The 24895-nt window shown below is 25.6% G+C and overlaps 7 protein-coding genes across 7 annotated transcripts; 3 read left to right on the top strand and 4 right to left on the bottom strand.

Annotated features, from left to right (window-relative positions):
- Window positions 1-1193: 1193 nt before the first annotated feature.
- On the top strand, window positions 1194-3985 carry PmUG01_08042200 (co-chaperone p23, putative; the record flags this gene model as incomplete). The annotated part of the gene is made up of 7 exons (XM_029004595.1): window positions 1194-1324; window positions 1528-1601; window positions 2028-2127; window positions 2362-2444; window positions 2765-2901; window positions 3105-3241; window positions 3613-3985. The coding sequence occupies 7 exons, from the start codon at window positions 1194-1196 to the stop codon at window positions 3983-3985; spliced, it is 1035 nt and encodes a 344-aa protein (XP_028861268.1).
- A 421-nt stretch (window positions 3986-4406) lies between these two features.
- Window positions 4407-6189, bottom strand: PmUG01_08042100 (vesicle transport v-SNARE protein, putative; the record flags this gene model as incomplete). Its single annotated transcript, XM_029004594.1, has 8 exons — window positions 4407-4556; window positions 4786-4847; window positions 4948-4973; window positions 5129-5199; window positions 5342-5422; window positions 5542-5604; window positions 5882-5934; window positions 6099-6189. 8 exons carry the CDS (start codon window positions 6187-6189, stop codon window positions 4407-4409), a joined length of 597 nt encoding a protein of 198 aa, XP_028861267.1.
- An 892-nt stretch (window positions 6190-7081) lies between these two features.
- PmUG01_08042000 (conserved Plasmodium protein, unknown function) lies at window positions 7082-8485 on the top strand (the record flags this gene model as incomplete). Its single annotated transcript, XM_029004593.1, has 1 exon — window positions 7082-8485. The coding sequence occupies one exon, from the start codon at window positions 7082-7084 to the stop codon at window positions 8483-8485; it is 1404 nt and encodes a 467-aa protein (XP_028861266.1).
- Window positions 8486-9375: 890 nt separating this feature from the next.
- On the bottom strand, window positions 9376-13392 carry PmUG01_08041900 (conserved Plasmodium protein, unknown function; the record flags this gene model as incomplete). The annotated part of the gene is made up of 1 exon (XM_029004592.1): window positions 9376-13392. The coding sequence occupies one exon, from the start codon at window positions 13390-13392 to the stop codon at window positions 9376-9378; it is 4017 nt and encodes a 1338-aa protein (XP_028861265.1).
- A 760-nt stretch (window positions 13393-14152) lies between these two features.
- Der1-2 (DER1-like protein, putative) lies at window positions 14153-15343 on the bottom strand (the record flags this gene model as incomplete). Its single annotated transcript, XM_029004591.1, has 1 exon — window positions 14153-15343. One exon carries the CDS (start codon window positions 15341-15343, stop codon window positions 14153-14155), a length of 1191 nt encoding a protein of 396 aa, XP_028861264.1.
- Window positions 15344-16786: 1443 nt separating this feature from the next.
- On the bottom strand, window positions 16787-17710 carry PPP6 (serine/threonine protein phosphatase 6, putative; the record flags this gene model as incomplete). The annotated part of the gene is made up of 1 exon (XM_029004590.1): window positions 16787-17710. The coding sequence occupies one exon, from the start codon at window positions 17708-17710 to the stop codon at window positions 16787-16789; it is 924 nt and encodes a 307-aa protein (XP_028861263.1).
- A 4934-nt stretch (window positions 17711-22644) lies between these two features.
- PmUG01_08041600 (conserved Plasmodium protein, unknown function) lies at window positions 22645-23721 on the top strand (the record flags this gene model as incomplete). Its single annotated transcript, XM_029004588.1, has 2 exons — window positions 22645-22698; window positions 23044-23721. 2 exons carry the CDS (start codon window positions 22645-22647, stop codon window positions 23719-23721), a joined length of 732 nt encoding a protein of 243 aa, XP_028861262.1.
- Window positions 23722-24895: the final 1174 nt, after the last annotated feature.

Raw genomic sequence — 24895 nt, 5'->3', positions numbered from 1 at the left:
AAAGGAATAAAAAACAAATGAAAAACAAATTATTCTATCTTTGTCTGCATTCCTCATAACCATGAAATGCATACGTAAGACTTTTACAGAGTGATATGCGAAAGAATAAACAGATAAAATAAAAAATAAAAATATGTAGATGATACACATACAAGCCCACAAAAAAAAAAAAAAAAAGAAAGAACGAAAGAAAGAAAGAAAGAAAGAAAACAAAAAAGAAAAGGAAAAAAAAATCGAAAAAACGAAGAAACGAAAAAACGAAGAAACTGGCTTATTCCATGTTCTTCATAAGTATAATATAAATAACTCTACAGATGAAACGAATTCGAAGGGCTTTACTTCATTAATTTTTACAAATTCACGAATGGCAAAATTATTAAAAAGCAAAAAAAACAAGTAGTAAAGTATATGGGCAAATGAATAATCAAATAAATAGTCATATAACAAAATAGCAAAAAAACGAATACGGCTATATACAACCAAATGAAAGCAAAATTTCAAGGTTCATTTTAAGGCATTTCACAGTTTTGTGCTGTCATTGGTATGTATAAACATACATACATACATACATACTTATATACAAATATATATGTATATATATGTATGTATATATATATATATATTTGTTTATGCATTCTTTTGTGCTCATGTATTATTGTTTCATAGATACTCAGATATACATTTTACACTTAATTTACTCCCTTTTTTAAGCCTAATAATGTGTATGTTTTTTCCTTTTTTTTTTTTTTTTACTTCCTGTTTGCGTACGAACATTTATTAAAAAAAATTAAATAAAATTAAATAAAATTAAATAAAATAAAATAAAATTAAAATAAAGGTCATTAATCCATACTCCATGTATATATGTATAGATACTTCTTCGCCCTTTTCATTAACGAAAATGCAAAAAGAAAATATATGGCACAACGTACGATTGAATACGTACATATTCTCTTGATACACAAGAAACATTAACAAAAAAAAAAAAAAAAAAAAAATCAATTTTAGCTACACTTTAGAAGTATTTGAGTAAATGTGAAAGATATATTATACTGTACCGTACTTTATTGCATTTTTTTTTTTTTTTTTTTTTTTTTCATTTTTCATTTTTCAAGTATATTTTTTCACTCTTCCAAAACATCTCATTAACATTATTATAAAATTTTTAACTATTTAATTTTCTTTGGAAGAAAATGTTTTTATGTTTTTTTGTTATTCATGTTTTTATTCTGTGTAATGTTGTCTTATCAAAATTAAATTTTCAGAATGAACAACTAGCAGCAGCCTTTTTCGAATCTCATAAGGACTACCTTGTAACCAAGGGGTAAAAATGCAATAGCTTCGTATACAAGGAAATGAAAAATATACTCATGTGCAAATGTGTATATCTATGCGTAGCACAAGCATATCTGTTGCATATGTATATATGTAACACTAACATATTTATTACATATATGTATATTGTTTATACGTACGTACTGCTGCGCGTATGTATTCATTTGACCTTTTTTGCTTTCCATTTTTAAGGGATATAGTTGATGGGATAGAAAAGTGTTGGTTTAACATTACAGATTATTTAATAAACGAGTCTATAAAACAAGGTTCATATAATATTTAGAAAAAAGATGAAAAAAAAGACGAATATAGAGAATAGAGAAAAATGTTATATATCACTTGGCACACATATATGACTGCATGTGCAAACATACAATAGTACATACTTACGCGCGCACATTATTGAATACATACATACATGCATATATACATATATATATGTAAATATATATATATGTAAATACGCACGTACCTAAATACGTATATATGTACATACACATATACCCATATGCGCGCATAAGTGTGCACGTGCAGTCATCAAGACTGTTGCAAATGGTGAGCATTATGTTCACTGAAGAGAAATTATCAATCATATTGTCATGTTGAACATATCCATATCTAAACAGTAACATACGTATTTTATAAAAATAAAATTCAATTTTTTTTTTTTTTTTTTTTCTTTTTTTATGAAGAAAAGGATTTCAGCAATGATGTTAAAACTGCAGTAAATTCAATGAAACAGAAACTAGATCAACTATTAACGGTTTCCTACTCCATTAAAAAAATAGACACGTTAAATATTAAAGAAATGATAATAAAATATGACATAGTCATATAGTAAAACGTATATTTTATTTGGTTAAAAATTTGTTGTCGTTGTTATTCTTATCATTTGTGTTATTCTTATCATTCGTGTTATTCTTGTTATTCGCGTTATTCTTGTTATTCGTGTTATTCTTGTTATTCTTGTTATTCTTGTTATTCTTGTTATTCTTGTTGTTCTTGCTGTTCTTGCTGTATTAACAGAGTGAATGCATCTTTTCAATGGGCCCAGTCACCAGAATATATTTTTCTGAACATAAAATTTTCACACAGATGGAGTTCACCAGGTTATCACTTTTGTATCAATTAATACGTTAATTAGTATATTCATTTTTGCATCAACTTTTGCATCGCTTTTTACTTTAATTTGTATTGTAATTTTTATTTACTTTTGTTCTGTTTATTTATTTTTATTATTATTATTTTTTATTTATTTTTTTTTTTTTTTTGCCATTTAGCATGAACGTTCATGTAATTCGTATTTTTCATACGCTATATTTTGATGTCTTGTTTTTTACGTTTTACAGTTTTTTTTTTTTTTTTTTTTTTTTTTACCATTTTTTACCATTTTTTACCATTTTTTTAATTTTTAACATTGCCTGTGCAGGTGCTCTAAAAGTGAAAGATGAGGAAGTCATTTCCAGAAAAAATATCTTTACTTTTTCGGCCCTTAGTAACGACTCCAATTCGATAACAAAGAAATATATTGTTGATCTTACCCTCCTTCATAACATAATTGAATCGGTAAAACTTCAAAGAAAACTTTTGTTTCATGGGGTATATCCTCAATGTGCAAATGTAATTACATGCATATATACGTATGTACATGTACATATATATATATATATATATATATATATATATGCACATATATGTACACATTTATATACACGTACATATGGCATGCACACGCTTATATTTCTTCTCCCTTGTAAAAAATATGGAAGGAAACCAAGTACAACTTTGCATCTGTTGGTAAAGTTGTCTTTACATTAAAAAAAGAAAAAAAAGAAATTTGGGATAGACTACTACTGTCAAAGGAAAAAAATCCAAATATGCAGGTCTGGTGGGATATGAAGGAAAAGTAAGAACATGAAAAAATAAGAAAATCAAATGAGTAAAGCGCAAAAATGAAATGAAAATATAACAAAACGATAAAATGAAAATATAACGAAACGATAAAATGAAAATATAACGAAACGATAAAATGAAAATATAACGAAACGATAAAATGAAAATATAACGAAACGATAAAATGAAAATATAACGAAACGATAAAATGAAAATATAACGAAACGATAAAATGAAAATATAACGAAACAACGAAATAATGAAATAATAAAAGATTATCAATGCAAAGATATCTAAACAAAAGTTGTAAGGACAGCGTTACGAACACCTGCTGTCACTCGAAACGCCCATATACAAACTGCGTTTAATTATGTATATATTTAGGTACCAAGATAGTATTCAAGATTTTTTAAAAGAAGAAGAAAAAAAAAGAAAAGAGGAAAAAGATAAAGGTAAAAAAGATAGCGAAAAAGATGAAGAAAAGGAAAAAACAAGTGCAAATGCAAATAACGAAAAGGTAACTACAACCGAAAGTAAAAATGACTTACAAGAAAATGAGAACTTGAAAAACGGAGATGTGGGAAACGAAGAATACAATCACATGCACAGCGAATATGATAAGGAGAAAAGCATAGGTGATGATATCCCATCAAACGAAAATAACAACAATCGTAGTAACAGTAGCAGTGATGACAATAATAGTAATACTAATGAACGGGCAAAAGATGAAAAAGGAGAAAACTACGAAGAATTATAATTCCATTGTATAAATTAACAAAATAATCAAATTAGTTTTGTTGTGAACACACATACACACACACACATACACAAAAAAAATTAAATAAAATAAAACACCGAAAAATAAAATTTAAAAAATTAATACTTTTTTACAAAAAATTATTTTAAAAATTGAATAAGCATACACAAAATATTTTCATGTACACACATTTTGATGCATAAATTAGGAATGAATTAGAACTAAATTAGAAATTAAATAAAATGTAAAAAAATAATTACTAAGTGAAAAGCATGAATCAAACTTTCAAATTAATTAATATATGTCTTGTCCAATTCAAACACTTTAATTTTCACCTTGCTGACGCATAACTGATAATGTGTTAATAATTTTATAATCATATATCCTTAATAACTTATGTACGCACCGGAACTAATTTAAATCATTTTATCTTGTATATTATAATCCCTATATTTGCTATTACCAACAATATTATTATTAATATGAGTAAACATTTAAACAGCAGCTTATTTTGGTATATACTCAAGAGCATGCGCTTTACTCTATTTTGTTCCTGCCTCGTTTCGCCAGTCTAAAAAAAAATTAATATATATATATATATATATAGAAACAGAAAGAGGGATAGAAACAGACATAAAACTTCAAATACAAATTGAGGCATACACAAGTGTAAATACATAAATATTTACCTGTTCAGTAAATATGTGTGCATAATTTCATTGCATTTTAATAAGTGATGATAATTTTTATTATTTTATTTTTTTTTTTTTCCTTTTTTATTTTTTTTTTTAATATAATACATATAGTTTGGTCCTCAGGATGGCACTCCTCTGCGAGGTCAGCTCGTTCATTATTGTGTAACCTGCGGTAGTTCAAACAAAAATATAATTGTATAAAAAAAAAAAATAATAATAAAACTTCAAATTTGTAAAAATTATGAAAAAGTTAATACAAAATTTAACCCATGTCTTCAACATCTTGGGCTCTCCTAAAAAGGACAAAAAGAAAATAAATGAGGAACTGAAGAACTAATGAAACTGAATAATTGTGCAATTGTGCAGTTGTAGAGCTACTTAATTGAGGAAAACATATTTTATTTTTTAAAAACAAACATATTAATTTTATGAATTTTCATTTTTATACTTCTCAGATTCTTTTAGAAAGTTTGTCCCCTCCACGTACTTTCTTGTAATGTCATATTCTCTATTGTTGATCTGAGCAAATATAGAACAAAAGAAAAATAAAAAAAATATAAATAATGGAAATATAATGTCAAAGTTGTTTTTCTACGCTATAGAATTTTTTTTTTTTTTATACAGATTTGTTTCTTTATTTTTCTTTTTGTTTCTTCCTTACAGCTTCATCGGAATAATAATCGCTACTCATTCTTTCTAAAATACTTTTATATTTCTTTAGGTCTGAATTATATTTATTTATCTGAAATATGAAAAAAAAAAAAAAAAAAAAAATGTAGAAATAGCAAAATTTACTACGCAAAATAGAACAAAGCAATCATAGATATTTTATTTTTTTCTTTGTAGAATTTCTTTTCGTACTTCATCAAATATTTTATGAGATCCTTTTGGCAAACTATTTGTTTCTATTATAATTTGCTTTATCTGATTAAACCGAATAACAAAAAAGGGAAGGTAAAATTATAAATGGGCATATATATATATATATATATAATCATAAATAGTAATGGAAATAGGCCGAACTACACAATGTAAATCATAAATTGCAAATCATTAAAATTAACACAATAAAGTATAGGTTATTGGAAAGTCGTAATAAGATGGATGAACGTTAATTATATGTCACAAAAAAAAAAATATAAAAAGCATGTGCATCATGGTATAGATTGAATGCACATATAATATATATATATATATATACACATTTTTCAGCTTCTAAAACATATTCTCTCGTTTTTTCGTAATCCCCTCGATCTGAAGTGTTTTTTAAAAAAAAATAGCAGTAGTTTGTGTATAAATAAATGTACACATATGTACATATATATATATATATATATATATGTATAGATAATAACAAGCGTTTTCGTTGCTTATCCTTCCGTTGAACTTTTTTTCTAATTTTTTTCTCAATTTCTAACTTCCGATGTTAAAAATTGACTTTTTTATTTTATGGCAATAATTATTTAAATCTTTCACATATTCATCAAGGTATTCTGAGTAAGTAATCATTTTTTCTGCGAATTTCTCTAAAATATATAATACTTTAAGTAAAATAGAGTACTATATATTAATGATTTGTAAAAATGAAGAAAACGATTTTTTTTTTTTTTTTTTTTTTAAGTCATGTCATTTACCCGTTTTCGTTTTTTCATTTTTTGTTTTTTAATTTTATTGCTTGTTAATAATTTTTTTATTTTTTTTTTTTTTACTTCACAGATTAATTATTCATTTTCTATTTTTATTTGATGTTACCTCCTTTTTTTTTTTTTTTTTCTTGCTTGTTCATAATTTTTTTTTTTTTTTCCTAATTTTATTCCCTCACGGTGGTAAGTTGTGCAATGAATGATGCAAGTTTTGTAGCAAAGCAGAATTTAAATATATTATATACACGTATATATGTATATGTATGTATGTACGTATATATGTGTAAGTATTATGTACGTATATATGTGTAAGTATTATGTACGTATATATGTGTAAGTATTATGTACGTATGTATGTACGAATGTAGGTTTATATTATGTACGAATATGTATTATGTATACATATATGGAAGTACTTACATATCTGCGTCTTTAAATTTGTGAAAACTATAACTAAGGTGTGGTTAACTTTTCTCATATTTCTAACCTCCCCCTATGTTACACTCAAAGGAATAAGTTGCATAAATTAACTTCTCACGATTTCGCAAAAATGTAAATACATACACAAATGTAATATTGTTTGTTTGTTTTTTCCTTCATTATTATTTCTTATTCGCCCTTTTTTCATCCTTTCTTCTTGCCTCTCCCTTTTATGCCTTAAAGAAATACTTTAAGGAAAAAGCATTATATCGTGCAGCTATTTTATTTATTTTTTTTTCTTGCTTGTTTATAATTTTTTTTTTTTTTTTTTGTGAAAAATGTTGGAAAATTTATGCATTGATTTACTTAAGGAATTATACTTAGCGAAGTATAATTTTCTTCTTTATTTACAACTGAACAATTTACCGAAACGAGAAAAAGGGGTAAGTAATAAAAAGGGAAAAGAAAAAAGAGGATACAGTAGTAAGGGGAATTTATTTTTAAAATGTTGTACTACCACTATTCATGAAAAAGAGAATTACTACTTAAAATTTGGACGTGTGAAAAAAAAGCAGAGAACAAAAAAAAGAAAAAGGAAAAAGACATTCAAAGGGTTGAGAAAACATACTATGAATATGTACAAACATTATTACAAACAACTGAATGGTAATAAAAACAAAAAAAATTTTTATGATGAATTACTATATGAGCACACAGACTATAATTCATCTGTCGAATGTTATAATAAAACGTTTTTATCATTATTGCTCAAATATAAAAAAGGAAATTTTATTTTAAATAAAAAATGTCGTACTTCAATTAAAAATGTAAATTATGTTCGTAATAATGACAAGAAAGCAGAAAGGTTGAAAAAAGGCGTTTCGTTATGTAATTACCATGATATAAAAAAAGAGGAAAGGTGTAACTATCAATTCGGAAAGGTACCGAATGGTAAATACGACGATGGTAAATACGACGATGGTAAATACGACGATGGTAAATACGACGATGGTAAATACGACGATGATAAATACGACAATGGTAAATACGATGATAGTAAATACCATGATAATGACGATATACACCTTTTAAATAATCATTTGTGTAAATATATATGTAAAGATATGTATACATTTATGCCACACTACAATTTTGAAAAAAACCCCAGTACAAACAGTAACAGCTTAAATGATATACTGAACAATGAAAAAATTGCACACATTTTAAAAAAAAGAAAAGAAATAAAAGGAAAAGTTTATATAAAAAATAAAAAAATCATCCGTCTTTCTTCCAAAAAGTTGAATAAACACTACATCAACTTTTTTAAGAAATTGCATTCGTTTCTTAACAAAATAAAGATCGAAAAAAAAAAAAAGAAAGATAACACAACATATGGTCAGAATGATAATAGTCAACTCTTAAAAACACTGTTGTATTTAAAAAAAGGATCAAGTACTGCCAACGGTAGAAATGATGATGGACATGGCCGTAATATTGACACTAGTACTTCCAGTAGTACTGACCGTAGCACTTTCAGCAAGACAAATAATATTACCGTTTCTCAAAACGTGTATAACAGCAACACAATCAAAAGAAAACATTATAAATTGTGCGAAGCTATTTCAATGATTACCTACTTAAAAAAAAGCTTATACGTTATTAAAATGGATGTCATGTATATGTTTATTTTTTTTACATCCTATATAAACCGAATCTGCGCAAAATTGAAAAAAGCTTACTAAAGGATATGTACCTTTCTTTTTCCCCCTCTATTTGTAGTTCAAAATGGTACATATATATATATATATATATACGTATCTGTGCACATAATAAAAGCCTCTAAATGCAATATATGCACATTTTTTATGTTATTGCAAACCAGTTGAAGTAGAGCAAGAGGAATCTTGCACCACTGCCACATGTTGATAATACTCTTCCTTTACGTTTCTGCTCCATCTTTGATGTTTAAGAATTGTTTTTTTACCTGAATTATATTTATTTGTTCATCCATTTATTTCGTCGTTTTTTCGTCGTTTTTTCGTCGCTTTTTTGTTTATTATTTATGGGCTATTTGCGTTTTCCCGCATTTAATTCTTACTTTATTTTCATTTTTTTGTCAATTTTAACAAAATCGCACACGTCTTATAGCTCAAGTGAGCGCAGTTTAATTTCAATTTGTCCATAATTTTTTTGCAAAAAAATAATGAAATATTTTTAAATAGTTTGAAGTCAAGCTTGATTAATATTTACAAAAAAAATAAAAATAAATCAGGCGTGACTTATATTGAGTTAAAAAGGTTTTTTAATGGGGTTTAAATGAAAAGTCGGTAAATTACTTAAGGAACTTCTTGAAAGACTAATTGCCTGCACACGTGCAGGTGTGCACACGTATGGAATAAATAGTACCCCAGAAATACAGAGTGCCTATTTCTCAATTCACCAATAACTAAAAAAAGGTCAATTCGACATTTAAAAAATAAAATAACAAGAAATATGAACGCAAAATGAACGCAAAATGAACGCAAAATGAACGCAAAATGAATGCAAAACGAACGCAAAATATAAGCAATAAAATAACGAACAATCATTTACGCAAATTATATAATTAAATAAATTACAGTAGTTGCATAAATTAAACAGACTGAAACATATGCTTTAACTTGGTCAAGTGGTTAGACGGGGGCTTTTCTTTTGCTCTCTTTTTTTCTGTGTCTCCATCAGTGTATAAAGTTTTTCCCTGTGCATATGTTTTACTTTCATTTTTATTTCGCCTTATAAACAAGGAAGTGTTGGCACTTTTGAGTCTATAATTTTTTATCGCAGCAAATGCACTTGTTTTATTTTTCAAATGATAGACTAGTAATTTATTAGTATGTGCTTCAACAATGCTGCTTTTACTTCTACCCCCTTTTCGGTATAATACATTTGTTCTTTTTTTCCTTTCTAATAAATCGAGTATTAAATTACTTATATAAATTTTATTTAAGCTATTGTCACTTTTTTTATTTTTTTTATTTTTCACATACGTTTTTGCATCAATGCAAATGTAATTGTATCCTCTCTTTTTGATTAATCTTAGTATGGTATATTTTTTATAATTAATTATTCTCTTGTTCATTTTATTTACGTGACTACCAAAATAGCACACGTATACATGCCTTTTCTTTAATTTATTTTGTTTTGCCTCATTCAATGAGTAATAAAAATCATGGCTATACAATATGTCAACAAGAAGGAAATTTTTTTTATTCAGTTCTAACGTTTTATCATGACCATGTTTACTGTTATGTCCGCGGCTCCATTCTCTGTTACATTGGTTGCTCCTTTCGATAATACACTCGTTGCTCCATCCGTTGCTGCACATGTTCATACGAATTAAGCTATGATTATTTCCTTCTCCCTGATGATGATTTAATGTTAACAAATTAATGGCCATTGGAAATGCATAATTTGAAATATTTATGTCTTTATAAATTTCTACATTTTTACCAAACATTAACAACAGGTCTTCATACAGCTCATCTTCGACATCTCTATATTCATATATGTAACTGTTCACCTCAATGTTGTTTCGTACACTTCCCATTGTATATGTAGATGGTTTAATTTTCACTTCCTTCAAATTCACATCATCCACATTATAAATGCAAAAATTTTTCATGTTTTTACCTGACCAGACAAGGTCACTTTTTTCCTCAAAACTAGCGATTTGATAACCATCATAATTATAAGCACCAATGGCATCATAACGAGCACATGTTCGTTTCACTGCATCATCCTCCATACATTGCACATTTTTAAACAATTTGTACAATTTAAGAGGCAAACTGTTATACACATTTGTTATATTTGCTCTTTTTAACTGCTTGGTGATAATTAACTTTTTGAAATTTTTCAAAATGTAAATAATAATATTTTCTATATTGAATGCAGGAAAATTATGATATGAATTTTTACCATAAATAACTGATAACATACCAACTAAATTCAAAATTTCTATACTTTCATCCAATGAATTGAAAGTCATAAACTTAAGAAATTTATCTATATTCAAATATTGTAATATGCTATATAAATTAAATTTTAAAATTATGTTCATAATTTTTATTATATATTTATTGTCTAAGTATAAAATTTTTTTTTTTAAAGTATACATATATCTTATAATTCTATAATCTCTTACATTTAATTTTTCATAAATACATAATATATCAATAATAGTAGTACAGCTAGCTAATTTTTCATTCCTTAACCAGTCCAATAATTTTAAACAAACAATTTTGTAAACATCCAACTGCAAATTGTAGCAGTTAATTCTATACTCATCAATGACGTTGTAGGATGGAAAAACTTTTTTTCCAAACGCAAAAATGTTAGGACTTTCACCAATGTTACTGCATGGGATGGTTTTCGTAATATTACTAGCCACAGAAGTAGACTTACTATTATGCGTGCAAGAGATACTACTACTTTGAGTTTGAATAGAATTACATTTTTTATCTGCACTTATCTTGAACTCGTTACATTTCTCTTCATTTATTAATTTTCTATTTTTTGAAAAGACATGATCATCCATTTCTTCTCTTCTCCTTTTAATATCTATAAAACAGTTCAAATTTCGCACATTTTCAAAATTGTCACTTTTTTCATTTATTCTGACTTGTGCAGGATATTTGAAAATAAAATTGTCATACAAAAAAATTTTATTCTTATCTCTTTTTCTTTTTTTTTTCAAATATAATACATCATCATGCATATAATAAACATTATTATTCTCGTAATTTTTTTTATCGTTAAAAATGGTAGTTTCCTTTGCATATTCGTTACTTATACGTACACTGCTTTTTTTTGTATCTTTATTTATATTACATATAACGACCGTTTTGTTACTGTCCTGTTCATAAATTTTTAAGGAATATTTTTTTAGCTCCGGAAATAAACATGTCCTTAAATATAAAAATTGATATATGAACATAATTTCTTTTTTATTTAATTCCTTTTCCATGCATGCTAATCTCTTAAGTATTATTTTTTCAAATTGTAGATACATCACATTTGAGTTACTTAATAAATAAAGCAATAAAATTATTTGTTTTATACTTAAACAATCATTTCGATAAATTATTTCTTCCATCACTATGTTAATAAAAGTTTCATCATTGTGCAAATTGTTGTTCGTGGTATTAATTTTTAAAATGTAATCGAGTTTTTCTTCTTCTTTTTCGTCTTCCTGCTCCTCCTCCATACACTTTTTGTACTCAGTTTTTATGCACACATTAATATAATCTTGTACGTTTATTCTATGTTTATTGAAAATGTTAAAATACTTTTTGTTGAAGGTAAAGTTTCTACATAACGATGCAAACAGAATGTTTACTGCTTCTTCCACCTTGAAGCATTTCAATTTTTCTGCAATTACTATTTTAATGCTATCAATTAGATCCTCTAAAATAAATTCTTTTTTTTTTAAATCATTTTGACACTGTTTCTCAACACTGTCTATTGGTTCAATGGGTAAGTTAAAATTTTCTGTACTTTCCTCCTTTATTGACGAGTACATACCACGATGAGCAGCCCTCCTGTACTTACCAGAATCCTCTTTTACTAAATTCGAAATAGTGCTTAACTTTCCCTCCTCTGCACCATTATTAGAGTCAAACCTTTTTTCTAATTTGGTTAACTGTACTTTAGACTTGCCCTTATTCAGAGTATCCCCCCCTTCCCTCGTAACTCTTCGACAACTAGCATGTGCAGGTATATTATTTAAATATCCGTTTAATGAAGGTGGAGTAATGTGTGCATTTTTTTCTACATATAACGAGCTTGATTTACTAACACTTGTTACACTAGTAGAATTAGTTCTAAAAGAATTGTAAATGTGCATGGATGAAATAAAGGTAAACATTAAGTCAGTGGAATTGAAAGAGTCCATATTTCTTTTTATATTTTTAATAAAATTTTTGATCATATAAAAAAAAGAATTAAAATAATCAAAATTGTTAATAAAATATAAACTGAATGAATAAAAAAACAAAGACAAGGTATGATAATTTATGTTTTTTAAATCGTTGTAAATTTTTAAAATAGTGAAGTTAAAAATTTCATTCGTAAATACCTTTTCATCTAATATAGTAGTATTACTTGACAAACTAAATGATATTAGAGCTAAATCTTTATAAGATACATTTTTATTAATTTTCATTAAAATAGATTTACATATTAAATTAATAAAATATGAACTATCAAAATTATTTTTTCTTAATATTAATAGTAGTAAATTTAATTCTCTTATGCTCAATTTGTACATATCTTGTTCTAATTTCTCACATATAAAAACCATAACCCTTTTGTCTAAAGAAATATATTTACTCAAAAGTTTTAATATGATCATAAAGTCAACATAATTATGCATTTCGTTATTACACAATTTTAGTATAAGTATGTATAAAAAATTATTCCACACGTCTTTGATTTTTACATTTTTTTTTTTACACAATTCTACATTTTTCCTAATAGCATACATATCCATATCCTTCAATGTGTTCAATCTAGGTACATTCACATAGTTCCTTTGTATATGTATGAATAACACATTCCTGTTTTTTACAAATATACGTCTTTGGACGATTTCCGCAAATCTCCGTCTCATTCTATGATTTGTTATCTCTTAATAAAAAATATTTTACTTTTTTTTTTTTTTTTTTTTCCATATACTGAGTTCCTTCTGTCTTCCCATAAATAGGGTAATACCTTTGTCCGATTAATTATACTCTGTTATATGTCTCTTGTCCAAATATAGAGAAAAAAAAAAAAAAAAAAAAAAAAAAGCTAAAAAAAATACCCATCAAACTTACCAAGCGAAACGGTGAAGCTAGGTACTGTTGTACGTGCATCCACACGCGTAAATATCTGCGCGTAAGTCTATATATATATCCTTCTACATACGCATGTACTTGGACGCAGTATGATACTCGGACAAAAAAATGCGACACACGCTAATGCTGAGACACTTCCAAATAAATAGTAAAAAAAGAGAAGGCAGGGGGGAGGGAAAAAAAAAAAAAAAAAAGGTTTGATGTTGCATGAGAATTTTTCTGAACAGTCAGGTGCAAATGGACAAAACAACTCAGTAATGGTTAAAAAAAAAAAAAAAAAAAAATACAATAAGTACAAATACAAGCACAAATAAAAATACAACTGCATGTACAAAACTTTTTTTTAAACAGAATAGAATATTTACAGTTATGTAGTCATGCAGTGTATGCCCATTTCGCGTAGAAGTCCAATTTTGTGATCTTTCAAAATTAAGTAATATATATATATATATATATATATATATATATTTTTTTTTTTTTTTTCCCTTTTTCTGTTACTATTGCATTTGATAAAATAGACAAGAAGAACTACCTTTATTCATACTCCTCTCTGTATTTATTGTACTGTTGGTACACTCGCGTGAACTTAAGAAGGAGAAGAAAAAAGCGTCTCAAAAATGTCCACTTCCAATATTTTTCATAAGTAAAAAAGACATAACTTGATAAGATAGAAGCTACTTCATAGAGAGAAAATTCGTTATATAATAAAATATTTTGTATAATAAAAAAAAAAGGAACATATTCAGCTTTAATAAGGAATAATTCAAAACAGTTAATTAACGTGCCTTCATTTATTCTACTCCAATAATAAAGTATATAAGTTGAAAAAACATAACCTAAATGATTATAGTGCTCCTTTTTTACATCGATTTTTTCGTCTTTTTTATTCATAGGAATAATTAAATTTCTTACACTGTAGACATGTTTTTTCATATTCATTATATTTTCATTATACATACTTCCTATTATGGTAAATAAAAGATTTGATATATATCCGAAAGAAAGAAAAATTAAAAAATCTTCTGGTTTCCTATAATGTGCTATTTCTACAGAGGACATATAAATATTTAAATAATTAAACATCAATATATACTGTAAATACAAATTCCCAATATACAAATATGGAGTTATTAACCTCCATATCTCCCACTTTTTAAAAATTTTCTGAAAATCAAATAGTATTAACTTATAAACATTTTTGTTTATATGTATAAAAACACTTAACAGGAACGTACTTATTAAATATAATTTCGTTATAGGAGGTGTTCTTTTAAATGATTTTATGTACGTGTACAGGTAATTATTTTCTATATAATCTACGTTATATAAAGCTTTTATGCTTTCTTTTATTTCACTTAACTTTGTGGAGTTTAAAAAAAAGAAGCCCTGCTTGTTTTTTCGTACTATTCCTTTGGGATAATTCAATGAAAACCTCTTTTTCTTTTTTTTTACTATTTTGTTTCTTTCCTTGGAGTAGTAATAGTAACGTTTTAGTTTGTTATAACTGTGCGTTATGTTACTATTACTAGGTGGTGTGTTGCTATTATTAAGTACTGCGTTGTCATTGTTGCATACTGCGCTGTTATTCCCATTATTAATACCTTCCAGTGGGGTATTATTATAATTTAGCAGTTTCCACGCAAAATTGTTTTTTATGCAAACTTTCGCATAGTACCTTGCATTCACAGTTATACTTAAAAAAATAAATATCCTACCTAAAAACATTTTCTATTTTAAAAATTGTACATACATAAATTACATAATGCATATATGCACACATATTTTATGAGATGTACACGTGTATTAAGCATTGTATATGTAAATTATTAGCTGTATATGTAAATTATTAGCTGTATATGTAAATTATTAGCTGTACATGTATATTATGAGCCGTTCAAGTAAATTATGAACTGTACATGTAAATTATGCGTTGTACATGTTTGTTATGCATTACACTAATTTTTCCATCTTCAGTTTTCTGCTATTTTTGTCGCCCTCTACTCAAAATATAGTATATAACATATAAACACTATTATGGTTTTTGAAAAGTTACAAACATAGCCCTTACGTTTTATTAAGATACAGTAAAAAAAAAAAAAAAAAAATAGCATTTTTTTCAAAATTTTTTCTTCATTTCAACAAAATGATACAGATAAACATTTTATTCTTTCCAAAGCATTCCACTCCTTAAATATATATATATATATATATTTATGTAATATATGCTTATATAAAAAAAAAAACAAAGAATACTATAAAATGGGAAAAGGGTAAGAAAAAGCAGTAACCGCAACAGCAAATTTTGTGAACAAATTCCTTGACACCGTTCATACATGTTTCTCTGTGATATACATATATACGACTTGCCAGTTATTTTTAAAACTAGGCCCTTTTATCATCTCTTTTTAAGAATATATTCAAGTTAATTTAACTTTTTCCCGGAGATGGAAATTTGCGTTCACATACGCAAAAAACATTATTACTTCGTTATATATATATATATATATATATATGTGTGTGTACACAAGTACGTGTGTACCATACGTACACATACTTATCAAAGGATTAAAAAGAAAAAGCTGAGTTTGTTTAAGAATCAAACATACGAAATTTTAGAATGGGGATTGAAAAAAAATTAAGGCACGAATATAAATAAATGAGGAAATTAATACATAAATGAATACATAAATACATAAATACATAAATACATAAATAAATATATGTATAAATACATACGTAAATACATATATAACGCTAAAATGGCATATTATAATAATGTGCCGTAATAACATACAGTGGAACATAAATACTGAAGCTCATTAGGTTCAGCAGTGCGCTAAATTTCTTGCTGGACGAATATAAGCATTTAAAAACATAAAAAAAAAAAAAAAGAATAAAAAGAGGGCGAAAAAAAAATTAAAAAAAATAATGCGTAAAATAATGGGCATAAATAACGAGTAAAAAAAAATAAAAAAAAACTGCAAAATGGTATAACATATACGAGTTTGTAAAACAAATTAGTGCATTATTCTTTTACACTAGAACATTTACCCGATTGACGTTATACACTACGATGAAATGCGATTCGCTTCTATACCCTGTTTCACACACCTCAGTGATGTAGGTTCGTCACGACATACCGCTTCTGTCATGAGGTTCTGCTAATTTTCATAAAAAGTACGGAATGGTAGCCTTGTTTTTAATTGAGTTTCTAGAGTCAGGAGTATCCTTGAATATTAACATTTGCCTGTTCATATTTTCATCAATTCTCATAATTGCTGCAACGTTTCCACATCGGTAACAATAATTTGGAGCTGACCATACTGTAATAATTGTAGAGTCATCAAACATATAACGATAACCCTCCATGGCTAGCTGATGTGCTCTAGCTATTAGTTCAAGATTGTTAATATAATTAAACTTTTTAGTAACTTTAGGTCCAAATAACCAACCAGCACCCCTCGGATTAGCTACCCAATCCTCAACTTCATCTGGATCAGACCACATGATATCCCCAAAAGCTCCTTCATGTGGTATTTCTTGGACTCTATTAATTAATCTTAATTGATCAATTAATTTTATTTCTGGAGAAAGACCTCCATGAACACAAAAAATTTGATTGTCTACTAGTGCAGCTAATGTTAAATAATCAAATATATCTGTACAATATTTCCATGCATTTGCATTACCATATTTTTTAAAACATTCATCATAAAAACCGTACACTGTTGTAATTTGTCGGCTCTCATGATTTCCTCTTAACAATGTAATATTTTTTGGGAATAATAATTTTAATAATAATAAATATTCAAATGTTTCTACACTATTATATCCTCTGTCTACATAATCTCCTAAAAAAATATAATCATTGTTCATTATATCACCTCCGACATCAAATAATTCTAATAAATCAAAAAATTGCCCATGTATGTCTCCACAAATGATAACTGGTGGATTTATAGCTTGAACATTGTTTTCTTCTACTAATATTTCTTTCACTCTCTGACAAACTAGCCTTAAATCATTTTCATCTAAAAGTTTAGGTGGGTTCATGCGTAATTGCTCAATCCATTTTTTTTCTTCTCTCGTCATTATTGTGCGACCTATTATAATGGGATGCCCGTGTGCAGGAAAACGGGAAAAAAGGAAAAAAAAAGAAAAAAAAAGTTAACACATGAGTGGCATTTTAGTGATATATTTGTAGCATTTTGGTAATGTTTTAAAGGTATTTTTTCTAACATATGTATGTTATATTCGTGCCATTTTAGTGGCACATGAAATGATATTTTTCTGACACATGAATGGTATTTTAGTAACATTTAATGAAAAATTGCCTGACTTGTGCATAAAATATACATAACATGTGAGTAATATTAAATCAAAATTTTTGTTACACTTCAGTGATATTTGAAAAAATTAGAAAAAAAAAAAAAAAAATGACGAGCATAACTCATTCGTGTGTGTGCAAAAGGTGCATCAAAAAGAATGTATGTATATGAACATTAATACTTATGTACACAGAAACAAGTGCAAATGCATTTATGTATACGTCGATATGCGTGCAAATATACATATATAAGCACATATATATGTATATGAGCATATATATATGTATATATGTACATATATATACGTTCAGATCTATCTATATGTGTGTACGGCCACAATTCGTGCTCATTTTAAGCTCTCCTTTTTTACGTATATGTCATCGAAATGGTAGGAAGGGCCTTATCTATGATAATATATGGAGATTAATAGAAAAAGGGAAAAGAAAGAAGAACGAAAAAGAAGCGAAAAAAAAGGAAGAAAAGGTGGAAGCAGCAAAGGTAAAATAGGCGTTGAGGCTACGCTATATATATATATATATATATATATATATATATATATATATATATATATACATATGTATATGTAAGTATACATACTCTATAACAATTTGAGCATAATTTTACAAAAAAATAAAATTACAATAGTAAGAAAATATAACAGATATTAATTCAAAATATTATAAATACTAAATAAAAAAAAAAAAAATGCTAAAAACAAAAAATGCATTTTCTGGAATTTCATTATTTTCAAAAAATTAAAAATATGTACGTTATATATACATATATATATTAAGTATATTTATACATGTAATTTATGTTGAAAGTCTCTTCACCTTTTGGCAAAAAAATATATATAATTATAAATAATATAGCTGTTGTTTATATATCATTATTAAGTTTTTATTTTAAGAAGCAAATAATTTAATCTTCAAATAAAAAATATTGAAGATGTCGCAGAGCTTAAAAATTAATTCATATTATTATTCAATTTACATCCAAGGAAAATAAAATTTCTTTTTCCTGCTGTGAAGTTTGTTAGAGGTAAAATATTTTATTTGCATATGTTAAACGCATATTCGTTCATCTATTTCTTCTTTTTTTCTTTTTTCCTCCTTTTCCTTTTTTCTCTTTTTTTTTTTTTTTTTTTTTTCCTTTTATGTAAATTTTAAAAAATACTAATAATTACCACATAACAAATAAATTAACAAAAGGGAACAATTATATAAAAAGGAGTTCACTAATAAGGTTACGGAATAATGTCTTCTTATACGTTATGAGTACTCCTTTTATGTTATGCTTGTTCCTATAGCAAAACAATTGCTGTCAATTTTATGCATAAGACCTATATTTCTATTTTTCCAAAAAGGCTATTCTTATATTTACATTCTTTGCAGAATGAGAAATACACATTAAAATAGCAGTATAATAATAATGATGATATGATAATTATGATGATACGATAATTATGATGATACGATAATTATGATGATACGATAATTATGATGATACGATAATTATGATGATACGATAATTATGATGATACGATAATTATGATGATAATAATGGCAAACCTTTTACGCGGATGATTTTATGTAAATATGCACATGCGATGTTTATATTATATTACATTATTAGTAGAATTCATATATTTATATATTTATTTTTTATACGTACATACTTGTGCATATACTATGTACGCACAGAGACATATATATATATATATATATATATATATATATATATATATATACGTAGGTGTACAAGTGCATAGACAAACACGTACGTATATGTCAACGTGATGTACTTCAAAAAATCCTGTTCATACGTTACAAAATGGGGAGGAAAAAAAAAAAAAAAAAAAAAGCTACTTGGAAGTAATTAATCGCTTAAACACCATAGGTCCAGTCCTATTTGTTTGTACACATCATATTAATTTAGTAAAAAAAAAAAATTCTCAAATTGACGATATATACAGATATATATATATATAAATATACCCTTTTCGTATATTTCAGTATTTCGCGCATTGAAGTTTGCAATAGTAATCACTATTAAAAAAAAAAAAAAAAAAATAGCTGCTTTTTTTTTAAAAAGGGTGGAAATTTTTAAATTTAAATGCATTATTTAGACAAATACATTTTTTTCCTTTTTCCTTCCCCTCACCCCATTTTGTTTTGTTTTGTTTTGTTTTTTTTTTTTCTCAAATTTATCAGTAAACTTCATTTCCCAAATGGCGATTTCAAAAAGAAATTTGAGAGAAATTTTATAACTGTGAAACAAAATAGTAGCAAAAAAAAATTTAAGCAAATAGAAACAAAACAAATGACAATAAAACGAATAAAAATAAAACATTTAACAACAAAACGAATAAAAAATGGACCCACAACAATACAAATAAATTCCCGTTCATTCGTGTAAATGAATGTTATTGCAGATTTGTGTAAGCTGAAAAGTACTTCAAATAGTAATACACATATAGTTGCGTTAAGAACTAAGAAAAGGGATGCAGCAAAATTTTGTTTAAAAGATCTACAAAGGTGTATTATATAAAAAATAAACAGCTTTTTAAATTTCTTCTTTTTTTCTTGTTCAAAATGTAATAATTTTTTTTTTAATTTAATACATACAATTTTTTATAATTTTAAGCGTAAAACTTTTTTGCGTATAATATTATATTGTAACGGTAAAAGAAGATATATAAAGAAATAACTCGTTTGTAAAAACATCTATCACAGCTATCAGGTTAGTCCATATAATCAATTGTATAAAGATATAGATATTATACTTATGATATAATTTTATTTTCTTGTACTTTCCATATAAAAGTAATAATTTCCTTCTTACTCTTAAGAATGCTTTTCCTTTCAGTTCACCTTTTCAAAAAAAATTGAATGTTTCTTTTTTAATAGATATAAATGAAACAAATATTTTTTTTATTTATTTTATGCATTGTTTTCATAATGACAGCTTAAACTTATACAATTTTTTTTATTTTCCTTGTTTTGTTCGTTAAAATATTCTTTACTATGAAGAAAAAATTAAATTAAAACCAATTAAATTAAAACAAATTAAACCAAATCCAGTTAAACCAAATCCAATTAAACCAAATCCAATTATACTAAATCCAATTATACTAAATCCAATTAAACCAAATCCAATTATACTAAATCCAATTATACTAAATCCAATTATACTAAATCCAGTTAAAATAATTAAACTAAATCCGTTTAATACAATTAAACTAAATCCGGTTAAAACAATTAAACAGAATAAATATTACTACACGTATATTATTTATTTTATATATTTTACAACTGTACACAAGTATTTATATAATATAAATATAATAATATACTATGTTTATACTATTTTTTTTTTAAATAGATTCATTTTTTTTTTTTTTTTTTAGTTTAAAAACAGCTCGTTCAAATTCACAATACCACAATATTTCATATTTAAAATAGAACAGCCAATATATTACTAAGATATGTATACTATTTAACAAAATTGTTCAACTATGCTTTAGTATTTATTACGTATATATATATATATATATATATATACATATACATATACATATACATATACATATACATATACATATACATATACATATACATATACATATACATATACATATACATATACATATACATATACATATACATATACATATACATATACATATACATATACATATACATATACATATACATATACATATACATATACATATACATATACATATACATAAACATATACATATACATATACATATACATATACATATACATATACATATACATATACATATACATATACATAAACGTATAAACGTAAATGCATTATACATGTATACTTATACATACATTCATAACATATATATGTTGGTATTTTTTTAGAATTTAAAATTTTTATCAACACAATTAAAAACACATAAACCGGAAATAAACATACATATATATATATATACACGCATTTATGAATTTACCAATTAATAAGGTATAATATGTAAAAAATAATTTTTAAAAAAATAAAGATAAATAAAGAGTTTGTTTAACCATTTATACGTACATACATATATACACAAATATATAATTATATATATATATATATATATATATATATATATTTATATATTTATATATTTATATAAATTCCTGAATATAAAATATGTTAACTGATACTTACTCATTGAAAAGCGAACGGAATGCGTTATATAAAAAAAAAATAAATTTGAGGAAACTTTTTTTTTTTTTATATTTATAACTTTTTTGATAAGGAAAATTGAGTACATTTTTATTTAAAAAAAATCGCTTAATTTTTTTTATATATACATGGACATATACCTTGTGTACTTCAATAACTACGATATATTCTATATATATATATATATATATATATATATATATATTTATTTATTTATTTATTTATTTATTTGTAGTTCATTAGTTCATTAGTTCATTAGTTAATTTGTTCATTTGTTCATTTGTTCATTTATATGTTAATGTACGTATAACAATTTTTTGTTATTAAGGAGTACACAATATATGAATACATACATATATATGTTTGTACGTACATGTACTTATATATATGTGAAACAGTTTTTTCCACATAAAATTCTGAAGATACTTTAAATGACATCAAAAAAAATAATTTTAAAATGAGTACATATTTTTCTTCTGACAATGAGGTATGTATAAACATCCTAACTCCATGATAGTAGTGCTCTTAGAAGCACAAGGATGTGTATATATGCACATATGTACTCATATCTACGTATACGTATAAATGTATGTATATGTGCGTATGTGCATGTATAATTATGTATATATATGTATATATAATGGAATACATTTTACCGCGTTCCGTTTTTTAGAATTTTAATGTACTGCACCATGTATCATATGTACGTATGTGCGTATGTACGTATGTGCGTATGTACGTATGTACGTATGTACGTATGTATGCATGTATGCATGTATTTATGTATGTATGTATGTATATATGTATGTATATATGTATGTATATATGTATGTATATATGTATGTACATGTGCATAACATTTTCCCCGTTTTGTTTTCATTTTATCAGGACGAGATAAAGTTAATAGAAGAACAGTACCGAAATATCCTAAAATTAAAAGCGCGCAATAGCGTATCGAGTAATGAAAAAATAGCTAGTATAAGTAATCACAGTCATATGAATTCTTCTCCAAATAATAGTAATAGTAATAAGCACATCGTAGAAAATGAAGAAATAAGTAGTAACGATTTAATGAATATAAAATTTAGTCAAAGTGGACCACATAAGAGACATCATGATTTTTACAATAACAAAAATTCCTTTCAGCATTACTTGAAAAAATTAAAAACATGTAGAATTGACTCCGATGATTTGAGAAGGACACTTTTAGAAAAACGTATTGCTTATGATCGTGAAAATCAAATTATTAAAACGATTCAAGATGATGAAAAGAAAGGGATGGGTATGGGTAGTGAATCAAATTCTTCTTCATCAAATCATGAAGGCTTACACTTATATAGAAAACTTAATTTTCTTAATAAAAATAATAGAAGCAAGTCAAAAAATAAAAATAGAAAAAGAAAAAGAATTAATGCAAAATTTGATAAAAAATTTATTCTAAAATGTAGAACGTGTAAATTTATTAACCCTAATGGATTTAATATGGGTGATTATTACACTTGTCAAAATTGTGGATATAACGATTTTTCCGTTATCAGATCGAGTTCACCCAATAACGGGGAGTAGCGCACGTAAACTCGGACTCTTCATGTGCACATATATTTGTACATACATAAATTTTTGTATGTATATATGTATGTATATATTCATATATACCATATGTACAGCTTGCTTCCTTTGCAACCCATTTTGAGCATATTATTATGCAGCACGTACTTCATTAAAAAGACTGCCTTTATCTTACATTTTATTAAGTTTATGCTTAGGTGAACACACGTATGTATTTACGTATGGATATTAACATATGTATATTAACATATGTATATTAACATATGTATATTAACATATGTATATTAACATATGTATATTTACGTATGTGTATTTACGTATGTGTATTTACGTATGTGTATTTACGTACGTGTATTTACGTATGTATGTACGTTTGTATGGACCTAATTTTTTCTAATCATATTATTGATATGTAAATAAATTTTGATTTATTTTTTATTTTATTACTACACATAATTATAAGGTGATTTAACTTTGCTTTTATTATTTCTGTATTTTTCATTTCTTTTTTCTTTTTTTTTTTTTTTTATATGCTTCATTTTTTTTCCCTTTTTTATACCTCTTTTTATTTTTTATTTTATTTTATTTTTTTTTTTTTGGCATAACAGTGACCTATCAGTATTTCACTATAATTTAAAAAATTGCGTTGTATAATTTTTCCTATACATTAATAAATAAAAGAAAAGAAATATATCAACTGTCTAAACACAGAATAGAGAAAAGTTCATACCCCCGTTTGTGCATAAGTAAGCGAAATGAGTAAATTACCAATATACATATATATATATATATATATATATATATATATATATATATGTACAAACGTTTTACGCTGTATATATAAATGGTCAATTTTGAAAAAGTAATTACACCATTTTTACTCAGCAATTAATGTATATATGTGTGCTACATAGGTACAATTTAAAAAAAAAATAAAATAAAAGGCCGCCCGCTTATACTGAAATTGTGCGAGTGGCAGCTTTTCCTGTTATTTCACCATTTTTCCAATAAGAAAAAAATTAAAATATCTCCTGAGTACCATCATATATACATATATGTAATTATATTCTAATAACCTTTTAACTGGGACAATAATGGAGTAAAAAATAAAAATTGCTATAAAAGAGTTCGTACATAGCACAGAATATTTCATTTTCCACTACGAATAATT

Source organism: Plasmodium malariae (assembly GCF_900090045.1).
Source record: "Plasmodium malariae genome assembly, chromosome: 8".
Taxonomy (NCBI): Eukaryota; Apicomplexa; class Aconoidasida; order Haemosporida; family Plasmodiidae; genus Plasmodium; species Plasmodium malariae.
The sequence above is the reverse complement of the archived record's forward strand: the minus strand, read 5'-3'. Positions and strand labels throughout refer to the sequence as shown.